The sequence below is a fragment of the Canariomyces notabilis genome, assembly GCF_033297395.1.
Source record: "Canariomyces notabilis strain CBS 508.74 unplaced genomic scaffold N656scaffold_8, whole genome shotgun sequence".
Classification (NCBI taxonomy): domain Eukaryota; kingdom Fungi; phylum Ascomycota; class Sordariomycetes; order Sordariales; family Chaetomiaceae; genus Canariomyces; species Canariomyces notabilis.
The window spans coordinates 796,327-817,371 of record NW_027041830.1 but is presented as its reverse complement, the minus strand read 5'-3'; the positions used below and the strand labels follow the sequence as shown (position 1 = coordinate 817,371).

The 21,045-nt window shown below is 56.0% G+C and overlaps 9 protein-coding genes across 9 annotated transcripts; 5 read left to right on the top strand and 4 right to left on the bottom strand.

Annotated features, from left to right (window-relative positions):
• Positions 1-149: 149 nt before the first annotated feature.
• Positions 150-803, bottom strand: N656DRAFT_631889 (uncharacterized protein). Its single transcript, XM_064810370.1, has one exon. It carries the CDS (start codon positions 697-699, stop codon positions 340-342), a length of 360 nt encoding a protein of 119 aa, XP_064671178.1. The 5' UTR covers positions 700-803; the 3' UTR covers positions 150-339.
• Positions 804-2,507: 1,704 nt separating this feature from the next.
• On the top strand, positions 2,508-6,867 carry N656DRAFT_707569 (cytochrome P450; the record flags this gene model as incomplete). Its single annotated transcript, XM_064811442.1, has 7 exons — positions 2,508-2,631; positions 2,742-2,817; positions 2,886-3,496; positions 3,582-4,629; positions 5,673-5,856; positions 5,950-6,583; positions 6,644-6,867. 7 exons carry the CDS (start codon positions 2,508-2,510, stop codon positions 6,865-6,867), a joined length of 2,901 nt encoding a protein of 966 aa, XP_064671177.1.
• A 1,001-nt stretch (positions 6,868-7,868) lies between these two features.
• On the top strand, positions 7,869-9,105 carry N656DRAFT_751841 (phytanoyl-CoA dioxygenase; the record flags this gene model as incomplete). The annotated part of the gene is made up of 2 exons (XM_064813022.1): positions 7,869-8,259; positions 8,323-9,105. The coding sequence occupies 2 exons, from the start codon at positions 7,869-7,871 to the stop codon at positions 8,886-8,888; spliced, it is 957 nt and encodes a 318-aa protein (XP_064671176.1). The 3' UTR covers positions 8,889-9,105.
• A 551-nt stretch (positions 9,106-9,656) lies between these two features.
• On the bottom strand, positions 9,657-11,180 carry N656DRAFT_789069 (RNA-binding domain-containing protein; the record flags this gene model as incomplete). Its single annotated transcript, XM_064816747.1, has 3 exons — positions 9,657-10,856; positions 10,921-11,084; positions 11,144-11,180. The coding sequence occupies 3 exons, from the start codon at positions 11,178-11,180 to the stop codon at positions 9,657-9,659; spliced, it is 1,401 nt and encodes a 466-aa protein (XP_064671175.1).
• Positions 11,181-12,495: 1,315 nt separating this feature from the next.
• N656DRAFT_767919 (uncharacterized protein) lies at positions 12,496-12,917 on the bottom strand (the record flags this gene model as incomplete). The annotated part of the gene is made up of 2 exons (XM_064813587.1): positions 12,496-12,820; positions 12,874-12,917. The coding sequence occupies 2 exons, from the start codon at positions 12,915-12,917 to the stop codon at positions 12,496-12,498; spliced, it is 369 nt and encodes a 122-aa protein (XP_064671174.1).
• A 916-nt stretch (positions 12,918-13,833) lies between these two features.
• On the top strand, positions 13,834-15,833 carry N656DRAFT_778405 (RabGAP/TBC). The gene is made up of 3 exons (XM_064815004.1): positions 13,834-13,944; positions 13,996-15,310; positions 15,373-15,833. Exons 1-3 carry the CDS (start codon positions 13,868-13,870, stop codon positions 15,628-15,630), a joined length of 1,650 nt encoding a protein of 549 aa, XP_064671173.1. The 5' UTR covers positions 13,834-13,867; the 3' UTR covers positions 15,631-15,833.
• On the bottom strand, positions 15,744-18,010 carry N656DRAFT_778404 (uncharacterized protein). Its single transcript, XM_064815003.1, has 2 exons — positions 16,867-18,010; positions 15,744-16,764 (listed from the first exon to the last, which is right to left on the bottom strand). The coding sequence occupies exons 1-2, from the start codon at positions 17,688-17,690 to the stop codon at positions 16,134-16,136; spliced, it is 1,455 nt and encodes a 484-aa protein (XP_064671172.1). The 5' UTR covers positions 17,691-18,010; the 3' UTR covers positions 15,744-16,133.
• A 326-nt stretch (positions 18,011-18,336) lies between these two features.
• N656DRAFT_778401 (flavoprotein) lies at positions 18,337-19,822 on the top strand. Its single transcript, XM_064815002.1, has 7 exons — positions 18,337-18,700; positions 18,803-18,831; positions 18,904-19,117; positions 19,213-19,223; positions 19,295-19,318; positions 19,390-19,415; positions 19,479-19,822. The coding sequence occupies exons 1-7, from the start codon at positions 18,588-18,590 to the stop codon at positions 19,605-19,607; spliced, it is 546 nt and encodes a 181-aa protein (XP_064671171.1). The 5' UTR covers positions 18,337-18,587; the 3' UTR covers positions 19,608-19,822.
• A 147-nt stretch (positions 19,823-19,969) lies between these two features.
• N656DRAFT_631538 (uncharacterized protein) lies at positions 19,970-20,415 on the top strand. The gene is made up of 2 exons (XM_064810369.1): positions 19,970-20,012; positions 20,090-20,415. Exon 2 carries the CDS (start codon positions 20,165-20,167, stop codon positions 20,360-20,362), a length of 198 nt encoding a protein of 65 aa, XP_064671170.1. The 5' UTR covers positions 19,970-20,012; positions 20,090-20,164; the 3' UTR covers positions 20,363-20,415.
• Positions 20,416-21,045: the final 630 nt, after the last annotated feature.

Below are 21,045 nucleotides of genomic sequence, written 5' to 3'. Positions count from 1 at the left end.
TGGGCGATGAGTTTTCATGAGTTTGGCAATCGATACTGGTGGTGGTTTACTTGACTCTTAATTCAGAGGGTTGTACAGTACCCCAAAGAGATGAGAACCAGACATTTGGTACCGGTAGTGCAGTTAATCTACAGAGTCTACTAACTTCCCCTTGGAGCATTGATAAGATGTGGTGCTTCCGGCGATGTTGGGTCTAGTTACTCTACGTCTACATGCAGGCGAGAGACAGTTGAATGAGCCCTTTCTAGGGATTCAGCTGTTTCACGGAAGACCTTATTTCCAGGTTTCACAAGGAGGGGTCGTTTACACCGGTCGTGTCCTTTCTACCTACCACCAGCATCATCTGCCCGGTATCAGCCACGACCTTATGCCCGTTAATCGTTTGTCAAGATGGCAGAATCCAGATACTTGAGGTATGGTGAGTTGTGCATTGATCGCAACGTTAACCTTCTCTCTTGCCATCCGGTCTGGTCCTAGCTTCCGAGCGTGAAGTCGAAGCACGGTGCTCTTGTTCGTATGCAAGTCGGCAAGCATCATCCCCGTCTCAAACTCTCCGAGACTGCAATGAAGGCGCGCACTGTGCGGTGCGGTGGAGCAAGACGGGGGATCGTCTTTAGAGTCATCCATTCTGTGTGCACTGATCGGATGGGGATGGGCTCCGGGTCGAGATGGGAATCCGGGCCCAGGAGGAGACGTCATGGTGAGCTAGAGGATGCAATTTCGGCGGGAAGCATGTGCTTGGGTGTGCAGCTTTTGGGATGGGAGAACGGATCAACCAGATCGTCTTAAGGGGACTTTGGGGGTACAAGGCGTCAACCGGGCAGGGTGTATCTGGATGGCACAGGGTGTTGCAGGGCATAGGTTGGACGACGGAGAATGCCGCTGGCTCCATAAAAGGGATCTTGATCAGATCGGAGGCAAAGCTCCTTTATCTGCCTGTCTGGAATGGGCCGTGACATGACTCGCCGGCGGAGGCCCGAGTTGCGTCCCCGCTTGACGGGTGGGCTTCGGGGCTTCGGGGCTTCGGGGGTCGGAGTAACCCGGACGCGGACGGGATGGTGGAGACCGTGACCAGGGGGGCATCCGGGAAAGCTCCGGAGGCTGGGTTGTTCAGATTCTCCGACTGGTATAATGCAGGGTTTGAAGCATAGAAACCTGCCTTTGATGGTTAGCTTGTGTGTTACCTCTTGACTCAGAACCAGTTCCTCATTCGAAGGTTGAGGTCGACACGCCAAATCTAGTGACTCGTCCTTTACGTAAATGTAGGGTACGAGGCAAGCGAGGTAGCTCAGGACCCTATAACAAGGAGAAACATGTCTAAGGCTGAAAACTTGGGTCAGCGTTCTAGCAGAATGGGCCAATGAAGGGGAAGGGAGGCGCCCTGTTTGGTTGCTCAGGATTTGACCTGCTGATGAGGCATCGAGTCAAACAGGTTTTTGAAGGAGCCTTTGCTCTTTATGCATCCGAGTACGTAAGTGTGTGTTCAGTTGCTCTGCAGCTCGAGTTTTCTTGCTTCGAACCACATGTTGCTTCGGACATGAAATGGTGAGAGTTTACGAAGTTTAAGGTACCAGTATTCGGGAAGGCAGTTCAGCACGTGGAGCCGGTAGTTTGCCGGGAACTTTTGGTGCATGCGTGCCCGCCTTTTGGTGGCATCCTCGCTTAAAAACACACACAGCAGCTGCAGTGGGGAAAGGGAATTTTCAGATTTCATCAAAGTTCCAAGCATCGGCAACCACAAAGATTGGGAAACCACTTCGACCTCTTCCTGTCACAAACGATGGGCCCAAAGGATGAGGGCTGGAATTTTTATATTTGAACATGTACATCACTATTGTCCGGATACATACAAGTACAGTACATACCTATCACGAGTTATATGCGATCGACGTTCAATGCGAGCAAGCAAATCGCTCTTGCTTCTCGGATCCAGGCTGCTTATTATGGATTGACAATACGAGTACGGAGTATGTACATACACACCCACTAATACAGGCACGAACTCACCCACAAATACGAATACTACCCATCACACTTACCGTCACATATATCCTGGTCGCGAGTATCATTGGCTGCCCAAGCGGTTGACTATCCTCGTTTGATCAGAGCCGCCGGCTTGCGCAGCCACCGGTCCACGGAACGGGACGCTTTTGCCATGTGTGTCCGATAATCCGTATCCGTTTCATGTCATGTATGTATGTTTAGATAGTTATCCCGGGGACCCAGATTTTCAGCACGCTTGAAGTGTCCACCTTGGTCATCTTCTTCCTACAACATAGTCGGCATAGTATCGTATACTGCGTGGCATCTACCTTTGTCGAAACCCTATCGGGATAGGTGGACTTGCCCTGCTGCTTACCTTTTGCCAAACCGAACACCGTCCTGTTCTCATCCCTGGCTGTAACTTGAAACATCTACTGGACCTCGACTGCCGAGTCTCCCGCCCTGGCGCCTCGGCCCGTCCCTAAATGAGCAGAGACGTGGCCTGCCGACCTTGATAGAACGTCATGGCGTCGCCGGTCCTCGTTGCCGTCTGCGCCGCCATCGGCGTGGCCATTTACACATATTTCTCGAATCTGCGGAGGAATATCCTCAAAGCGCGCAAAACGGGCCTCGTCTATTTCGTTCTCCGTAAGTGCTCCTTGGGATTTCATCTCGCCGGCCTCTAAATTACCAGTAATTACTTGCTTCTAGCCGGCATAACATCTAACATCGTCTAGCTTGGTCTCCCGTCAACCTAGTATGGCAGCTCACTTTCAAGATATGGGTGCCCCTGATCAAGCGGCTCCCCAAGGCAATATGGGAGGACCGGCTCTTGTAAGCTTTATGGCTGTCCAGTCCATGGAGCAGCACTCGAGTCGAGGCTGACAGCAGCGAACCTTCAGTGTCATGATCCCAGATTGGGCCTATCACACCGGCCAGGAATACTTTGAGCGCCTGGGCACCGAGACCTTCTTGGTCGTTTCTCCCGGCGAAATGCTCCTGTACACGCAGCACCCCGAGGTCATCCACCAGATGACGCAGCGCCGCGAGGCCTTCCCCAAGGACATTGCCCGCTACGGCATTCTCAGCATGTTTGGCCAGAATGTGCTCACCACTGAGGGCGCCATCTGGCGCGTGCACCGCAAGGTTACGAGCGCCAGCTTCAACGAGAAGAATGCCGCCCACACCTTTGCCGAGGCCATCGCCCAGACCAGGGGTCTGCTCGCCATGTACTTCAACTGGGAGCCCGAGGGCAAGCAGGCGACCACGACCAAGACCATCACCACGCTCGAGCACGACACCATGACCTGGGCGCTCAACATCATCGGCTATGTGGGCTTCGGCCTGCGCCTGATCTGGCCCGGCCAGGAGCTGCCCAAGGACATCGACCCCAAGATGGCCAAGTACGGCAGCCTACAGCCGCCCGAGGGACACACCATGACCTTTGCCGACTCCCTGGCCGGCACCCTGGAGAGGATCGTGGCCATCCTCCTTTGGCCCCACTGGTTACTCCGTGCGTGAACCCCCATTCCATTTTCCCTTGGCCAATAACACAAAGGCAGCAGCGTCTGACACGTTTCCCCTTCCCCTCTCCCCAGGCATCCTCCCGTTCAAGTTTGCCCGACAGGCATACGAAGCAAAGGTCAATTATCTCCAGTACATGGACGAGTTCCTGCGCGACAAGGTGGAAGAAGCGCAGCGCGGCGGCAGCGGGAGGGAAGGGATGGACATCATGGGCCAGCTGGTGCAGTCCAAGTACGGGCAAAAAGCCAGCAGCAGCGGCGGCGGGAGCGGGCTGCAGGACAGCGACATCATCGGCAACGCCTTCATCATGATCGTGGCCGGGCACGAGACGACGGCCAACACGCTGCACTTTTGCCTGGTGGAGCTAGCCAGCAGACCCTCCGCACAACGGCGGCTGCAGCGCGACGTCGACGCCCTGTTTGGCGGCGCCGACCCTTGCTCGTGGGACTACGAGAAATCCATCAACGCCATGCTTGCATCCCACATCGGCGCGTGCGTCAACGAGACGCTGCGCATGATGCCCCCCGTGACGGGCGTCCCCAAAGTCGTCTCGCTCGACGCCGACCAGTCCATCACCATCGACGGCGCCACCCACGTGCTCCCCGCGGGCCTGTCGTGCAGCCTGCTGGCCGTCAGCGCCCAGCGCAACCCGCGCTGGTGGCCGAAACCGCCGGGGGGGAAGGGGGGTGTTCACGACCTGGACGACTTCGTCCCCGAGAGGTGGTACCGCTCCAACAACACGGGGGGTGGTGGTGCGGACAAGGAGAACGACAATCATCAGGACGGCGAGGATTACGGCGGGTTCCAGGGCAGCGACGTCAGCGCGTCACTGTACCGGCCCGTCCGGGGCAGCTACATTCCCTTCAGCGACGGGCCGCGGTCGTGTCTGGGGAGGCGGATCGCCATGGTGGAGATGGCGGCGGTGCTGGCGGTTGTTTTCCAGCGGTATAGCATCGAGCTTGCTGTGGACGAGTGGGCGAGCGACGACGAGGTCGAAAGGATGGGCCCCGCCGAACGGAGGGCCCTGTACGCCAAGGCGCAGGCCAAGAGCAGAGAGACAATCAGGCAGGCAAACTCGCTGCTGACGCTCAAGCTGCACGGCGGCAAGTTTGTGCCCGTCAGGTTTGTCAAGAGGGGCCACGAGAGGTTTGTAAGCGATCCGGAGCTGTCATGATGGTGGGTTTCTGTTTTGCTATACTATTCAAGCTGAGGGAAAGTTGGATGTTTCCATCTTGGATACCTATGCTTCATTATTGATTTGGCGATGGCGAGCTGTACCGGTATTGTGTAACGTTAAGTGCCGTATTAGCTAGGCGCAGTGGTGATTGGGTAGCTGCTGTGGGGGACGGGACTGCCCCAGACATGACCTCACTTGAGTGGGCACTGGGCAGTTGAGCAGTGTGAGTGAGCTTGGCCCAATCCCCAGCCACCCCATTTTGGCCGGAACCCCAAGTTCACAATTGCCCACCCAACAAGTGATCCAAGCTTCTTTGCTAAGCTGATGCATCATGCGCTGGCTCTCTGCCGGTCGCCTAACCACAACACATTGGTAAAAACATAAACAACGCACAGTTCACCTCACACACCCCCTCCCCCTCCACATCGCAATTCGCAATTCCCCCTCCGTGGAATTTGGTTTTATCTTGCACATCAGCAACTCATACTTGACCTGGCTGCCTCGAATCGCAATCCATCGCATTAAAGTCGCCTGCTTTACGCGACCCGGACGACATCAACCACGTCTCGCCCCAAAATCAAATAACACAACCATGTCGGGCGGAAACAGCTGGCTGGCGCGGCAGCGCAAGTCGGACCTCGTTGAGTTGGCACAAACGATTGGGCTAAAAGAGTACGTCTTGCACGCAGATATTGTTCTGATTTCACGTAACGTTCGTTCTCTGTCGACGCATCGAGAGGACTGAAGCTCCTGGTTTCTTTTGTTTCCTCATTCCGATGCATTGCAGCACTTGCACGCAATCCCCCCCTTGTTTACAGGACAGATTACACGCGTCTCTGGTCCTGTCCCGCAAGCTGCCGCGTGACATCAACACTAAGAACATGAGCCCATCATGATCCCCATTCGCATCTCGAATACCCATACCCTACGCGCCTCAACAATGCCGCAATAGCGACTGACATGTGCTTTCTTTTCTTCTCTCCAACAGTTACGAAGGACTGCGCAAGACCGACCTTGAGCTCGCCATCGACGAGTTCCTGTCCGGGAACGCGCCGCTGTACCAGTCAAACCCCAAGCTCAATGACTACTTCAAGAGCCGCGCCCGCGCCGGCGGCTCACCTATCAAGAAGGAGATTGTACCCCACGTGGAGATGAAGATCTCCAAGCGCAGGGTAGTCAAAGAAGTCATCCCCGCCGAGTAAGCCACCTCATCTTTCCGCCCCGCGCGCATCCAGCCGTGCATGTAAACAAAGGCGAAAGCCTAGCCTGCAAACCCAACCACTAACCGCGCAATCTACAGAGTGGAAGAAGAAGAGGAGGAGGAAGAGGAAGAGGAACCGGAAGCAGAAGAAGAACCCGAAGCCGACGAAGAAGAAGAAGACGAACCCGCAACAACCACCGCAACCAACGCGCTCGTCCGCACGCCAGGCCGCGCGCTCTCCCTCGCCGCATCGCGGATCCAACTCCCCGCCTCACCAGCCGACGTCGCTCAGGCCGCAGACCGCGCAACACTTGCCGTACGCGCGCGCGCCGCGTCCTTGTACCGCGAGTCCGGCCTGGTGGAGGCGACGCACGCGACCCGTGAGTGGCTTTCCACCGTGCACGCCGTGCTCGCGTCCGTGGCCCTGTTTGAGCTGTTCCGCCTGCGCCAGGAGCTGCTCCCGGACCGCTACGCCTTCACCATCCCCGCCATTGCGCCCCTCGGCACGCCTGATTATCCCGTCCACCTCCCGGACATGTTCGCGCTGGTCACGGCCAATTTCTGGGCGCCTGCCCTGACCTGGGCGTTGACTAGTTTGATTGTGCCCGGTGTGGTCGGGTGGTTCTTTAACCTCAGCGCTGCGGCGGCTGCTGCTAATGGCAATGGGACAGGCCCCAATGGTGCTGCTGGTTCTGCTGGTGCGGGTCGTGGCAGGGGGAGGCCGCCGGTTAACAAGCCGGGTGGTGCGGTTGCCGCAGGCCATCATCATCAGGAGTATGCCGTCGACCCGCTCATGTTCAGCATTGTCAAGGCCCTCATGACGTACGTCGTGTACGCGCAGGGCGTGACGTTTGGCGGGCTGATCAGCCCCGAGTCGGTGAGCCGCATCAACGGTGCTCTGTATAGCGGCTGGCAGGGCGTGCTGGTGGGCACGGCTGTGTCTGGGTTGACGGCTGTGTACGATGCCGTGTTGAGGAAATGAGAGGGGTGGGGGTGGGGGGAGGAAGGACGGCGAGACGGGGCCTGAAGGGAAGGGGGGAAAGGGATATCCAGCGCGGTGCGGTTGGATTATTTATATATTTGTTCTCCTCTTCTTGTTACCGACGGGCCAAGCTACGGCATCCTGCAGGGCCGTGGCCTTGTTGGTTCTCGGATGAGGAGTTGATGGAATGGAATGGTGAGTGTGGTGGTTGTGTTAAGAGTTTGGTGGTGGCGTTCGGGGCGTTTTGGGAACAATATCCCGTTGCTTTGTTTTGTCCTCACCCCCTTTTCCTGCTTTCAATTGTCCTCACGGTTTTCTTCGATTCCAACTTACCGTTCTACCCTGGCGTCACGGAACTTCGCTTGTTCGAGTTACCCTGATACCTACCCTATTTTGTAGTCCGATTTTAGTCCGATTTTCTTTCTGGCATCTCCTTCCAGTTTACGTGGCGACGGACCGGGAGTTGAGTCGAACCCTGAGGTCGGATGGGAATGATCCGGGCGGGCTTGTGCGTACATTTCGGGATGGCTGACTCGGTGTGGTAACTCTTTTGTGTCTGTCGGTATCTTCTTGGGTGCGGGCAGGGCGTATACAAGATGTTCTTGTTTGGCCGTCAAGTAGTCTCGTCTTGAAGGATAGAGCGAAGACAGCAGGAACAATATTCATACTTGGTTGCTCGAGAACTGCATACACACGGCAAGAGCACCCGTCGCAGCCTGTTACACAGCTGATCCTGTGTGGTTTTATGATTCATGCCGTCGTTGGCATTTCACTTGTCCACGCTTGAGTGATGCCGTGGAACAAGCTGCCTTCTGATGATAAGAGCGTTGATAATCTCTAGCTTGCCTCTCCGATGGCGGGGTAGTTGCTCTCCTCCCACCACACATCACATGTCCAACTCTGCGTACCTATTCAAACCTCAGCTGCTGTCATTCACTCATCGTCATATTCAAGAAGACCTGTTAGTTAAGATCCAACGCATACACCAAGCGCCCGTCACCATGTCCTCAGCAGAAGACAGCGACAACCTTGACGGCCTCACCCCGGCGCAGCTCGAGTCCTTCCACCGGGACGGCTACCTCGTCATCCCAGACGCCCTCCCACCCACCACCGTCACCGCGCTGCTCGACGAAACCCACCGCCTGCTCAACGAGGAACTCGACCTGTCCTCACACCCACTAACCCGCTTCCGCACGGGCGGCGACACGGGCGAGGACCACGTCGGCGACGCCTACTTCCTCGAGTCGGGCGACAAGATCCGCTTCTTTTTCGAGGAAGACGCCTTTGATGAGCACGGCAACCTGACCAAACCCAAGCACCGCGCCATCAACAAAATCGGACACTACCTGCACGGCCTGTCGCCGCCGTTCGCAGCACTGCTACTATCCAACAGTCCCTCTTCTTCTTCCGATGACAAGAAGGGAAGAAAAAGGGGGTTCGTGCCGGGGATGAAAGCCCGCCCCGCGGCCGTGGCGCGCGCGCTGGGCTACACCGACCCGCGCTGTCTGCAGAGCATGGTCATTTGCAAGCAGCCCGAGATTGGGGGCGCGGTGCCGCCGCACCAGGACAGTACCTTTTTGTACACGGACCCGCCCAGCGCGGTCGGGTTCTGGTACGCGCTTGAGGATGCCACGCTCGAGAATGGGTGTTTGAGTTTCCTGCCCGGTTCGCACCGCTGGGCGCCCGTGGAGCGGAGGCTGGTTAGGAAGGCTGGTGGGGTAGGCACCGAGATGGTGGATAACAGGGGAGCTAGGTTCCCCAAGGGTGAAGGGTACGCGGAGGGGATGAGGGCGGCAAGAGAGGGGAAGGGGGACGACGACGAGTACGTGCCCGCTGAGGTCAAGGCCGGGTCGCTGGTGCTGATCCATGGGAATTTGCTGCACAAGAGTGAGAGGAATACGAGCCAGAAGGGGAGGATCATTTATACGTTTCACATTATCGAGGGTGCTGAAGGGTATCGCTATGATGAGAGGAACTGGCTGCAGCCGCCGGCGGAAGGGTTTACGAAACTGTATGATTGAGGGAGGGCATGGGATAGGAAACTCCCTTTATCTGATATCTCGGCAGATGCCGGGCAGGAATAGTGACAATATCCTATGAGCGTTCGACAAGTCTGACATAAGACCTAAGTATATACCATGACCTCATAGCCAGGAGTTTGGGACCCGATTGACTGGACATGGTGAGAGAGAAATCATCAATTTGTGCATCAGAAGACCAGATCTGCCCTAATCATACAAGTACAACAAGCCTTGATAGAAAATCCCTAGTATTTGTTACGTGTCATTGGTGAAAAGCCCGGACCAGATTGCAACCCTCCCCCAGGGACCGTCTTCCCGCCCTGCCTGACCTGTTTCATACCTACCAGGAGTTCTCGAGAGATGTATAACTGGGATGAACCGAGAGACTGCCGAAATCCTGAGCATCCAGACCCTGGTGCGAGAAATGGATTGCGGAAGGAGGTAACTGAGCGCCAAAAAAAAAAAAACCCTCGAGCTGCAACAGCTCGTCCTGGGAAAGAATTCGGTGAGAGGCGGATCGCTGTCCAAGGCAACTTTGAGCCGATTTTCGTGTGCTGCCGTCCGAAAAGAACGAGCAGCCAGGTTAGAGCTGGAGGCTTCAAGCTCCCGGGTCAAGAGAGATATAGAAAGGGACGAAGTTGCCGGGGAAAGGAAGAGTCCACCGTGCTTCTTGCGCGGCGGACAAAGCTAAGCTTGTATAAGCTTATAGTGACCTCGGCTGGAAATGATCCCCGTGATTTGGTTGTAGTAGCCATGCCAGAGAGCCATCTAACTCCTGGCATAAGGGTGGAAGCCCCTATTCCCGCTGCGTCCGCCACCGCGATAGTTCGCACCTGGTTTGCCGGCATTCTTCGGGCCAGTGGGTGCGTTCGGAGGGGGTGCATGGTTCGGATCCATGGGGCTCTGCGGCGTCGACATCTGCTGCTGCTGGTGATGACCGCCTCGGCCCTTGTGATAACCACCCCTTCCGCTTCCACCGCCGCCACCCCCGAAGCCACCGCCGCCGGCCTGGTTCATGATTGGCTGCGGAACGTCATCATACATGCCCTCCCAGCTGGTCGGGCCGCCCTGTCCGCCCATGTAACCCTGGTTGTAGGCTTGCATGTCGCGGTTGCCGCGCCGAGGCTGCTGCCCCTGTTGTTGATCATACTTCTGCTGCTCATACTGCTGCTGTTCAAAGGCGTTGTAGCCGGGCCGGTTGGCCCCATTACCGCCAGGACCTTGCTGAGTCCCGCCGGGGCTCATGTTGCCCATGTTGCCCATGCCGCCTGCGGCGCCGCCGCCTCCTTGTTGGTTCATCATCTGCTGCATTAGGGCCGGGTTCAGATTGGGCATGCCACCAGCAGCCATGGGGTTGCCTGCGCCGGGTCCGCCGCGCCCCTGCTGGGCAGCCATCATCTGCTGCATCTGCTGCATTTGTTGCATCTGCATCATGTACGGGTTCATGGCTGGGTTCATGTTCATCCGCATCTGCTGCTGCATCAAGGCGAACGCTTGCTGCATGCGCTGCAGGTACTGCGCCATGACTTGAGGCGTCATGCCTGCCATGCCGCCACCCATGCCCGCCATACCCGCCATGGCTCCCTGGTTGCCCGAGGCGTCATCCATACCGCTTCCGCCAGGGCCCTGTCCCTTGCGCCCGAACTTGCCTCCGCGTCTCGCTGCATCTTCCTCCTCACGGAGATTCCCCCGCGGCTGGGCCTTCTTGACCTCGATTGGTTTGCCGTGAATCTCCAGATTGGCTTGCAGGCACGCCTCGACGCCGGCTTCGCTCTCAAACGTGACAAATCCGAACCCGCGTGGACGGCCGGTGTCCTTGTCCATCATGAGAGTCGCATCGACGACGCGGCCAAACTGCGCAAAGTACTCGCGGAACTCGTGGTCGGTCGTCTCCTGGCTGACACCACCAACAAAGATCTTGGAGGTCTTTTCCTGCTCATCGCGGGGGATGGCTCGCTTCGGATCGATCTGAGACAAGATGTCAGCGAAAGAGCTTTTGTTTCGTGTCAAGTTAGGCGAACCGGGCACTTACAATCTTGCCGTCAAGGTAGTGCTCCTTGACCATAACAATATTCACGGTCTTGGGGTCCTTGAAGGTGAGGAACCCAAAGCCACGAGAGCGGCCCGTTGCGCCGTCTCTCATGACTGTGCACTCTACCACTTCGCCAAATTGCGAGAAATAGTCTCTAAGGGATTCTAGAAGCAAATCAGCATATGGATTGTGGGAATCGCTGCAATTGAGACAGGAGACCTACGGTCCGTGGTTTCCCAGTTAAGGCCTCCGATGAACATCTTTCTGTTAGCACAGATACCATTAGCCTCGTTGTTCAACTATGCAGAAAAAAATGCCTGCAGGGCCCATCGCTATTCGGAGAATTAAGCTGAGCATGGTTTGGGCAAAGGGACATGGCAGAGCTCAGCGGGGCGCGTATAAGCAGGGCAAATCACCCTGCCATTTACGGCGGTGAATGGACAAGCTGGAAATCGGCAGGTCTGGAAAAAAGGTGTCGCAAGGGAAAACCGCGGTAAGGGTCCCGGCCGTCTAGATTCATAGTTTCCCGACATTCCATTCTCTTCGTCTTCGGGCGAGTCAACGGGAACGGCGGCGTCGTGGTCGCTGCCATTTTTCATCATAGTGGAGAGGTGCGGAAGATGGTTGTATGTGGGAGCGCTGACGATGCCGTCCTAGTTTCTGGTATATTGTCGTCGTCGTCGGGCTCAACCACAATGATGTCGACTGACTCGATTGGCGATGGCTCACCAGGTCTGGCGCTGTCCCATGGCTGACACTGGATAGGCATACTGGCGGCTTCCGAACGTGACTCCTGAACGAGGCGAGGAGGTTGTGGCTGTGCCTTTCGTGAAGCAAACGCTACAGCAGTTCCCACAAGTGAGAAGCAAGATGCAGCGCAGGGGGCCAGTGATGATTTCTTTGTCGAACTGTTCTTCTTGTTCCTGTCTCGTGCTCTTGCCTATCGTCAAGCTAGCTGTCTTGCTGGGTGCGGCGCTATTCGCTGCCAAATCTTGACATAGACACCGGAGCCACCGCCATCCGGCCGCGGCGGAACCTGCGGTCTCTTTGGTGCTCTAAGCTTATCTGCGGCTGGCCTATAACAGAAGACAGGAGCACATCTCCCGATCTATCGTGTCGGCGCTGCATTATCCGGGTGCGGGTTGTCTGTGTGTCCAGGCAGAGTCCAGTTCCTGCTCTTTCTCTCCTACCCCAGCTCGACACCGCACGTCGCACACCTTGTGAATGTTTCTTGCTCTGGTTGTTTGCTTTGTCTCCACGCCGTGTATTCCCCATGCCGGATTTCCTGAACTGGATCCGACAGGGACGGGCCCAAAACACCAAATCGCCTCCAACAGGCGCTGCGACAGCCTCATGCCAAGACACGGCCCAGCCATTCCAGCTTTTGCCCTCCAGTCACCCCGAACCCACTGTCACCGAGCTGCCCAATACGCTCTTGCCGTCCACAAAAGGCCAGCGCGTCCAGTGGCGCATTGCTCATCATGCGTGGATGGTCATTTGCACATGCAGAACCCAGGCAAGGATGTTTAAGTGATGCATGGAGCATCGCGTCATTCAGCAATAGAAAAGCAGGACTTACCCATCTTCCTTTGCATTTGGGCCCCTCGATGGGGGTCCTGGCGGGGGCGGCGCACTGGATGTCGGCTTTTCGTCGTGCTGGGCTACCGTGGTGGACGGTCCATTCCCAAGATTGAAGTCAATTTCATCATCATCGTCTTCCTCGACTTCGTCCTCCCGTGATGCATCACCCCCATTGGTGTTGCCTTGGTAGTAATGACTTGTGTCTTCCATGTGGTCATTCTTAGTTTCGGGTTCGGCGGCGGCAGCGGCTTGCACTGCCGCGTACTGATCCGGCGCCGCTGCGCCCGCTTGCTTGGAGGCAGGTTCATCATCATTGTAGCTGCTGTGTGTCAGCAGATATTCGTTGCTGGGGTAGACAGATTGCGACCTTACAGGTCGGCAAACAGCTCGTCATCAAAATTCTCGGGCTCCGTCATGATGTCGGCTTTCTGGTTATGGTCCAAGACTATCAGGTAGAATGGGAGGAGGACAAAACGCAAAGGCCGTCGCGATCGTTGCCTGCTGAGTCTGTCAAGCAGACAAGCGGCAAGAAAGAGAGAAAAGAAAATGGAAAGAACGCGACAGTAGAGTCTCCGAATCTGAGCCTTCTCGCGGTAGAACGCGACTTGGGAGCGCTAGAAGGTTGTAACCAGTTCGGGGTTGGAGACGCCAACACACTCCAATTGATGTAGTTCGTTGTTGACTGTTGACGGGTTGAGAACCAGCACTGCGTGGAAAAGGCGCTGAATGTAACTTACCGAACGGTGCAGTTTCCTGTCAGTCAGCGTGAAAAGTGGATCTGCTGAGTGAGAGCCGGATGTGCAACTGCCTCACAACCCTCACCGCGTCCGAGCGTCAACGCCCTTGGGAGGTGCAAAGTGGGGCACTCTCAGTCACTGGAGGTGGGGAACATTCCAACCTTCAGCGGCGTCGGCTGCTCAAAGCCGGCATCAGCTGGTGCTTGTGCCAGCGGGTCACCTAACTAGACACAAGAGCAACCGGAAGCAACAGACCCAAAGCAATCGAGGAGAACCGGCACTGAGCAGTCATGCAATTGCTGGGAGACCCTGTTGAGAGCAATTCATAATGTTTTCTTCTTCGGCCGGCGGCAAGAAGGCCCCACCCCAGGTAAGGACCGAGTCGGGCTGCTGCGGGCGCCTTTACTGACACCAAATGGCAGCAGGAGATGGTGCAAGTCGGTATGTGCCCGACTATAATCCCGGGTCTGTCTATCTCGCAACACATCTAACCAGGCTCGTGTGCGAATTGACGCTACAGACAGATCCGAGTGCGTGCCCACTACTCTTGTTTGTCTTTTGTCCTTTCCCAAAGATTGACCTCGTCTCGCAGCTCTGCCTCGCCTTTCTGGAGGGTACCTCCACGGGAGATGCCGCCTCCGAAGAAGACAACACGCGACTCGAGTCTGGTAGTCGGTGCGGCCTACTCCCATGCCGACATGCTCAAGTTAGCCCCTTTTTATGTCTCTTGAGAAACGCCCGCTGACTTGCAACAAAGCAGAAGCCCTTTGGGGTCGGGTGGGCGCCCAAAGACCCCGCCATCGTCATCGTCTGACCGGCCTGGGACCAACTCCCCAACGAGAAAGGCGAGCTCGAGAGTCTCAGCACCGCCTATCAAGTCGTACGTAAACTTTTTGTCCAGCACCAACGACGACTGGACTGCCGACGATGCCGAGGACATGTACGCCTACGAGTCGGACGACGGCGACGATTTCGGCCTGCCGAGTCTGTCCAACATGAAGCGGAGGACAAGGCGGAAGGCGGAACAAAGCCGGGCACAGACCGACGACGGGCTCGGCCATGACGACAGCTTCCACGACGTGCGTCCCCGACGAAACTCGGACAGCGCCGACATTGCCATCGAGCGGCCGGCGTCAATATACCCCATGCCCAAGAAAAGTGAGGGTAAAATATTACGACCGCAATACAAAGAAATACTACGCGATCCAGCCAATGCGCTCCACTTAATCAACTACCCATCCATACCACTTAATGCCACTCCGAAGGAGATTGACGCCATCAATTCGCGAATAACAAGGATAAACAAGTTCAAGCGCCTGCTGCAAGCATCAACAATACCACTCTCTGACCTCCGCGCGCTAGCATGGTCCGGCGTACCGGAGGAAGTTCGCGCCATGACATGGCAGCTCCTGCTCAGTTACCTACCCACCAGCAGTGAGAGGAGGGTCGCCACACTTGAAAGGAAGCGGAAAGAGTACCTCGACGGCGTCCGGCAGGCTTTTGACCGGGGAGGCGGGCCCTCCACACCGTCAGGGCGGAGCGGGCGCGGGCTGGATGAAGCCATCTGGCACCAGATCAGCATCGACGTGCCGCGGACGAACCCGCACATCGAGCTGTACACGTACGAGGCGACGCAGCGGTCGCTCGAGCGCATCCTGTACGTGTGGGCGGTGCGGCACCCGGCGAGCGGGTACGTGCAGGGCATCAACGACCTGGTGACGCCCTTTTGGCAGGTGTTTCTGGGCACCTACATCACCGACCCGGACATTGAGCGGGGGATGGACCCGGGCCAGCTGCCCAGGGCGGTGCTGGACGCGGTCGAGGCCGACTCGTTCTGGTGCCTGACCAAGCTCCTGGACGGGATCCAGGACCACTACATTGTCGCCCAGCCGGGGATCCAGCGGCAGGTGTCGGCGCTGCGCGACCTCACGGCCAGGATAGACGCCGGCCTGGCCAAGCACCTCGAAAAGGAGAACGTCGAGTTCATCCAGTTCAGCTTCCGCTGGATGAACTGCCTCCTGATGCGCGAGATTAGCGTCAAGAACACGATTAGGATGTGGGATACGTACATGGTATTGAGACATTCCCCCCATCATCCATCTCTTTTTCATCTGCTGACGAATTTGATCATCAGGCCGAAGAGCAAGGCTTTTCAGAGTTCCACCTCTACGTGTGCGCCGCCTTTCTGGTAAAGTGGTCCGACAAGCTGGTGAAGATGGATTTTCAAGAAATCATGATGTTCCTCCAGTCGCTACCGACGCGCGACTGGACCGAGAAGGACATTGAGCTGCTGCTTAGTGAGGCCTACATCTGGCAGAGCCTGTTCAAGGGCTCGTCGGCGCACCTGCGGGGACCAGAACCACGGACGCCAAGCGCAAATTTTCAGCTCTAGCAGGCTATCGGGTTAGAGGCGGATATCCCTTATTCAGCGCCTTTTTGATTTAGATGCATGGTGTCTTGGGAGGGGAAGGAAAAGGCGCGTGAATGAGTGCATGGCATGGTTCGGCATGACAATAGTGACAAAAATACAGCAAAGCTCAACAGAGCTGGATAGCATTTAATACCCAGACGTTTGAATGTCAAAAGCAATTGGAGGTTCTTTTGACTCTTGTCCCAAATTCATACTTCCTTATCTTGTCGAGCAAACAAGCTCGTTTCCTGCTGGCCCGCAGGAAAACACCGCAATCCAGATCCACAACAGTACGCCGCCCCTTACAAGAAGATAATGAAGACAGACGGTCAAGGAAAGAAAGCCTATTCATACAACACGTGCATGCCTATCATGCCGCCATCCTCCCGGAGGAACGTCCTTCTTTCCTTTTCCTTTGACCACCATATCACAGCTTTTTTACAACCCTCCGGCTTAACCCCAATCATGGACCAGGGGTAAACTGTTTAGCGATCATCCGCACCCTCCCCTTCTTCCCTCACCTTCTTCGGCTCCACGACAGGGGCACCAGCAGGCTTATCATCCTCAGCCTTGCGCTTCTTGCGGACGAGGTTCGTGAGGTCAGTCGCATCTTTAGCCTTCTTCTCTGGCTCTCCAGCACCAGCACCAGCAAAGGACGAGCCAGAGGCTGCTGCTGCTGGGATGCCCAGGGCCGAGTTCAGATCAAGGGGCGGCTTGCGCAGCTCGACGAGGCGATGCTCCATGTCGGCGAGCACCTCCTTGACGTCGGCAATCTGCTGGCGCGTGGCCTCGGTGTCCTCGGGCGGGCCGTGCAGCGTGGCGAGCTCAACCTCCTTGTTGTGCAGCTTCTGCTTGGTGCTGTTGATGGCCGCCTCGAGCTCGGCCGCGGCCTCGTCGCGGAGGGATTGGTCGATGGTTTCTCCTCCTCCTCCTCCTCCTCCTGCTGCTGCTGCTGCTGTGTCTGCTGCTGAGTCGTCGGAGGACTTGGTCATGGAGGCGAACTCGAGGGCTAGGGAGAGCTTGAAGTGCGCTTCGGCGATGATCTCGGACTCGAACGGGTACAACTCCTCCTTGTACTTGAGAGAGGCGCGGGAATCGGTGATTGCGTTGGGATACCTGTTTTACGGGAGGGAGGAAAGAAAGAAGGGGTGGTATGTCAGCTTCATGTGATCGAGAAGGATGGGCGACGGTAGCCTTCACGACCCTGCAGCGACATACCTCTCGTTTTCGAGCGAAATTTCTGCGAGGAGATCGTGCGTGTCGGCCAGACGCTCCTTGATGTGCTTGATGATGGCCGAGTCGCCTCCACCTTCAGCAACCTCTTTGCCTTTGCCTTGTTGCGCTTCCTCCTCGGCCAGTGCAGACTCCAGCCGCTTGTTGAAGAGCACGCGGGCCAGGTCAAGGATCTCGAAGGCATTGGCAAGATCGTCGTCCTCCTCTTCATCCTCGCCCTCGCCTTCCTCTCCCTCCTCCTCCTCTTCCTCCGAGTTGACAAAGTTCTCGTCCCCCTCGAATTGGAACAGGGTCTTCTGCTTGGCGCTGGGCGCATCCGTCTCCTTCTTCAATATCTCCTTGGCCGCCGCCTCCGCAATGGCCTCGCCAACCTTGGTCTCTGTCTCGGCGATCGCAGCAGCTGGCAAACTCTCGCTTGCTTCCGCGCCGTTCTTTCCAGCTTGCGCAGTCGAGGCATTGCTCCCATTGGCAGTTTTCTCCTTCTTGGCGGCTTTCGGCTTTGGCTGTTTCTTCGCCTCGGGGGCCTTTCCGCCCAACACGTCGCTCTTGCTCTGACCGACCTTGAACAGAGCGCGTCCGTAAAGAAACAGGATCTCGGCGTTCTCGGGGTTCATTTCGCCGTTCATCTCTGCCTGCATCTCGGCGGCCTGGGCGTACACTTCGGCGGCGTCCTCATACTGCTTGTGAGCATACAGCGCCGTCGCCTTGGCCGAGAGATCGGCGAGCGACACCTTGAGGCTAAGCGCGGCCTGCTCTGGATCGAGATTGAGAGGAGTCCCCGGACCGGTTGACGGGGTGGGTGTCGCCATTGCTGCTAATATCCAGGTTTATGGGCCAAGTTGCGTGGCGGGTGACAATGGGTTTCAATATTGTTTTTTGGGTGGGAATGTGATGGTTGAATTTGGAGGTAAGGGCTGGTATTCAATTTGGTTCAGCGGCGTCGGTGAGAAGAGAGCTGGTTGGTGTCGGAAACTTGAAGCTGCGATGCAAAGAGCTTCTGACGCGCAGGTCAGCCCACATCACAGACGCGTCTCATTGGTTCTCTCCCAATGAGGTCACCTTAGTTACGCGTTAAGTGTTCGAGTGTGGATAAGCCGAGCTCTTTCTCGATTCCCAAGGGGATCTTTTGTCTGTCTCTTTCTGTTTATATATTTTTGCTTCTAAAACATTTTATTTGCCTCGTTTCCCTTTTTTTGTTCCGCTTTTTTAGTGATCTTTCGCTGAAGAAATGTACAATGCATACTGTAAATCTGAGCGATTACGGATGACGTAACTAGAAACCAAGCTGCTGTGGCTTCACCCATCATCGCAAATGAGGGGCAGACAGCCCGCTGCACGTCACCGCCCCGTAAGGGAGCTACAGTGCTACACTAATATATAAGCACTGCTTGTGAGGAACTCGAACGGGACGACAGCCCAGTGTACTACGTAGTTCTTAAAATCAAAGCTGTGTCAAATAAGATTTCTGTAGATGGTTGTACAGTACCTAACTTGGAAACATAAGATTGTTAGATTGTATCTAAGTGCTAGGTATTTGATTGCCCAATCGGTGTTTTCCAACAACGGTGGTTTTAGTGGATTCGTACTGAACAGCAATGCTCGTGATAATAGCCCGTCCTGGACCACTTACTATCAGCTAAGCTCGCAGTTGAAGCCAAACTCACATCAACCCTACACTCTCACTATCGCCGAACATCTGACCAAAGATGCTGCAACCCATCAACTCCGAGCACGACAGCCACTACCTGCACAGCCAGGCCCAAGCAATCGAGTCTCTAGTAGCCGCCCGTGATGACGGGAAACGGCACCTGCTTCTGGCGTAGGTTCATGCTGTTCATCCCCCGTCGCATTGCTTCTGACTCGATATTCCATGGAAATGTATGATGTCTGTAGCTAACACCCGAATTTACGTATATCCCAGGGCCTCCGGCTCCGTAGCCACCATTAAAAGCAAGTTCCCCATGTCCCTCCCCCTTTCCCACCAACCACCACGTTGTCAGGACTGGACTAAAGCCCGGACAGTCCCCGTCATCGTGCAGGCCCTTGCCCGCTACGAGGGCGAGCTCTCGATCCGCATCGTCCTGACTGAGTCGGCATGCCAGTTTCTCAACGGCCAGAGCGATGAGCAACCTACCGTGTCTTCATTGCTGAACCTGCCCAACGTCGACGCCGTCTACCGGGACCAAGATGAGTGGGCCCAGCCCTGGCGGCGGGGGGCGAGTATCTTGCATATCGAGTGAGTCTGTTTTATTTCTCCTCATAGGGGACTTGGTACCCCTGCTGCTACGTCTGGCTGAAAGTTTAATTGACCGAGGTTTTTGACTGCGGCAGGTTGCGAAGATGTATGCTTGTCTTAACGCATCCGGCCGTTCATGCGCGATTGCTGATGGATGAGTTATCTTCCGAGAAATAGGGGCGGATATGCTCGTGGTAGCACGCAAGCCTCATCCCATAGCCCCTGAGATTGAGGAGACGAGTGCGCTGACCACATCCTACCACCAACAACAGCCTTGAGCGCAAACACCCTGGCTAAGGTATGCGGCCAGAACTTATATCTAGTGATATGATCAGCTAACTAAACCGGATCAAAACCCTAGGTGGTCAATGGCATGGCTGACAACCTGCTTACCTCGGTCATCCGGGCCTGGGACACGGATGCCAGCATCGACATGAAGAAGAAGATTATCCTCGTTGCTCCGGCCATGAATTCCGTAATCGAACCTTGAACCCTTCCCATTCACCGCTTACTTCCCCCATCTCTTTCCCACAGACACCAGATGAGCAGAACGCTGACTTACTTACCGCCGTGGTGTCCAGGCCATGTGGAGAAACCCCATCACCGACAAGCAGATACGCGTGCTTACCGAAGACTGGGGGGTCAGGGAGGACCTGGGCATGGCCGGCGGCGTGCGTCCGGTTACGGGCTGGTTTCAAGTTCTCACGGTGAGCCATCTCCAACTTCAGCCCATCTCTGATCAATTACTGACTTTTTTCCCCTTTTTGTGCTTGCCTAAGCCAATAAGCAAGTAGGTACTTCATATAGCCCGTTCCGTCCTACCTCAGCAACTGTCCAGATCCGGCCTGACCAAGTTTCTCTGACAACAGAACGCTTGCCTGCGGCGATACTGGAGGTGAGTCGTTCCAGAAAGGGCGGTTCATCTGCTTGCCACGTTCCGAGTTCGTGCTAACAATCCCTCCTGGTGGGTAGATGGTTAGTCGGCCCTGAATGCAACTCTTTGTCAGAAGTAAACAGAAAATGAAGTAGCTAACCTCGGAGCCAACAATGCAAAACAGGCGCCATGGCTTCTGTGCCTACCATTTGCGAAGCCATAGAGCAGAGATTGGATCTTGGCTCTTCAGCTCGCGAGTCACGACTAGTTGGGTAATCGAGCTAGTCACAAGCACACAATTAATTCACAGCCTCGAAGCAAAAAGGCGTTCGAAAGTAGCAGTACCATTCTTTAAGCCGCCTCACCTGTAATGGACACCTAGCAACAGGCGAACTGAAGCTTGTTTGCTGTCCAAGGGTTCGTGTAAAACAATACCACCATTACCTACGCAAGGGCCTGTGTGCCAAATGCGAAGCTCATTTCACCAGAAGTATGACGGCTACATAAAGCTCACCAAGACTCCGAGACAAACGGAAGCGACAGTCACGGCAAAGCACGTCCATACTCGACGCTACGTGGTAGCAGTTGTCCGACTTCACCCATCACGGGGAACAGTGACACACATGTAATCATACAAACACGAGAATTGATTGTAATAACTTGATTGAGTCGTAGGTGGTGGGCTATCCATATACACAATGTTCGCCATGCCGGCCTTCCACCTGTCCTAGGTTCTGTTATTATCATAACTACACACACTACTGGCCATCCCAGCCAGCCGCCTAGGTAGTCATGGCGGAATGTGCACTTCTCCCCCTTGGCACACTGGCCTGCTCCGGGGCATGTTCCTCATGCTCGCCATTATGGCGCCGAGCACCGCCGCCCCAATCATTCCGCCGGTAACCGCGGTCCCAATCGCGGCTGCCGCTTCCGTAGTTGTCGTTGGATCGGCCGTAGCCGCCGTGCTCTTGGTGGGACGAGGCTCACGATATGATGCCATGGAGGCGCACTCTAGGAAGAGTCGAACTGGGTGCCTTGGGGTTTGGGAGTCTAC

Bases quoted from the DNA above. Each gene is read 5' to 3' on its own strand.
- N656DRAFT_778404 (XM_064815003.1), bottom strand. From the start codon at position 17,690: ATGGCGACACCCACCCCGTCAACCGGTCCGGGGACTCCTCTCAATCTC. The intron at 16,765-16,866 runs GTATGTCGCTGC...CCCGTAAAACAG, and splicing joins ATTTCGCTCGAAAACGAGAG to GTATCCCAACGCAATCACCG.
- N656DRAFT_631889 (XM_064810370.1), bottom strand. From the start codon at position 699: ATGACGTCTCCTCCTGGGCCCGGATTCCCATCTCGACCCGGAGCCCAT.
- N656DRAFT_631538 (XM_064810369.1), top strand. From the start codon at position 20,165: ATGCAAAACAGGCGCCATGGCTTCTGTGCCTACCATTTGCGAAGCCAT.
- N656DRAFT_778401 (XM_064815002.1), top strand. From the start codon at position 18,588: ATGCTGCAACCCATCAACTCCGAGCACGACAGCCACTACCTGCACAGC. The intron at 18,832-18,903 runs GCAAGTTCCCCA...AAGCCCGGACAG, and splicing joins CTCCGTAGCCACCATTAAAA to TCCCCGTCATCGTGCAGGCC. The intron at 19,319-19,389 runs GCAAGCCTCATC...CACCAACAACAG, and splicing joins GGATATGCTCGTGGTAGCAC to CCTTGAGCGCAAACACCCTG.
- N656DRAFT_778405 (XM_064815004.1), top strand. From the start codon at position 13,868: ATGCCGCCTCCGAAGAAGACAACACGCGACTCGAGTCTGGTAGTCGGT. The intron at 13,945-13,995 runs GTTAGCCCCTTT...CTTGCAACAAAG, and splicing joins TCCCATGCCGACATGCTCAA to CAGAAGCCCTTTGGGGTCGG. The intron at 15,311-15,372 runs GTATTGAGACAT...TTTGATCATCAG, and splicing joins GGATGTGGGATACGTACATG to GCCGAAGAGCAAGGCTTTTC.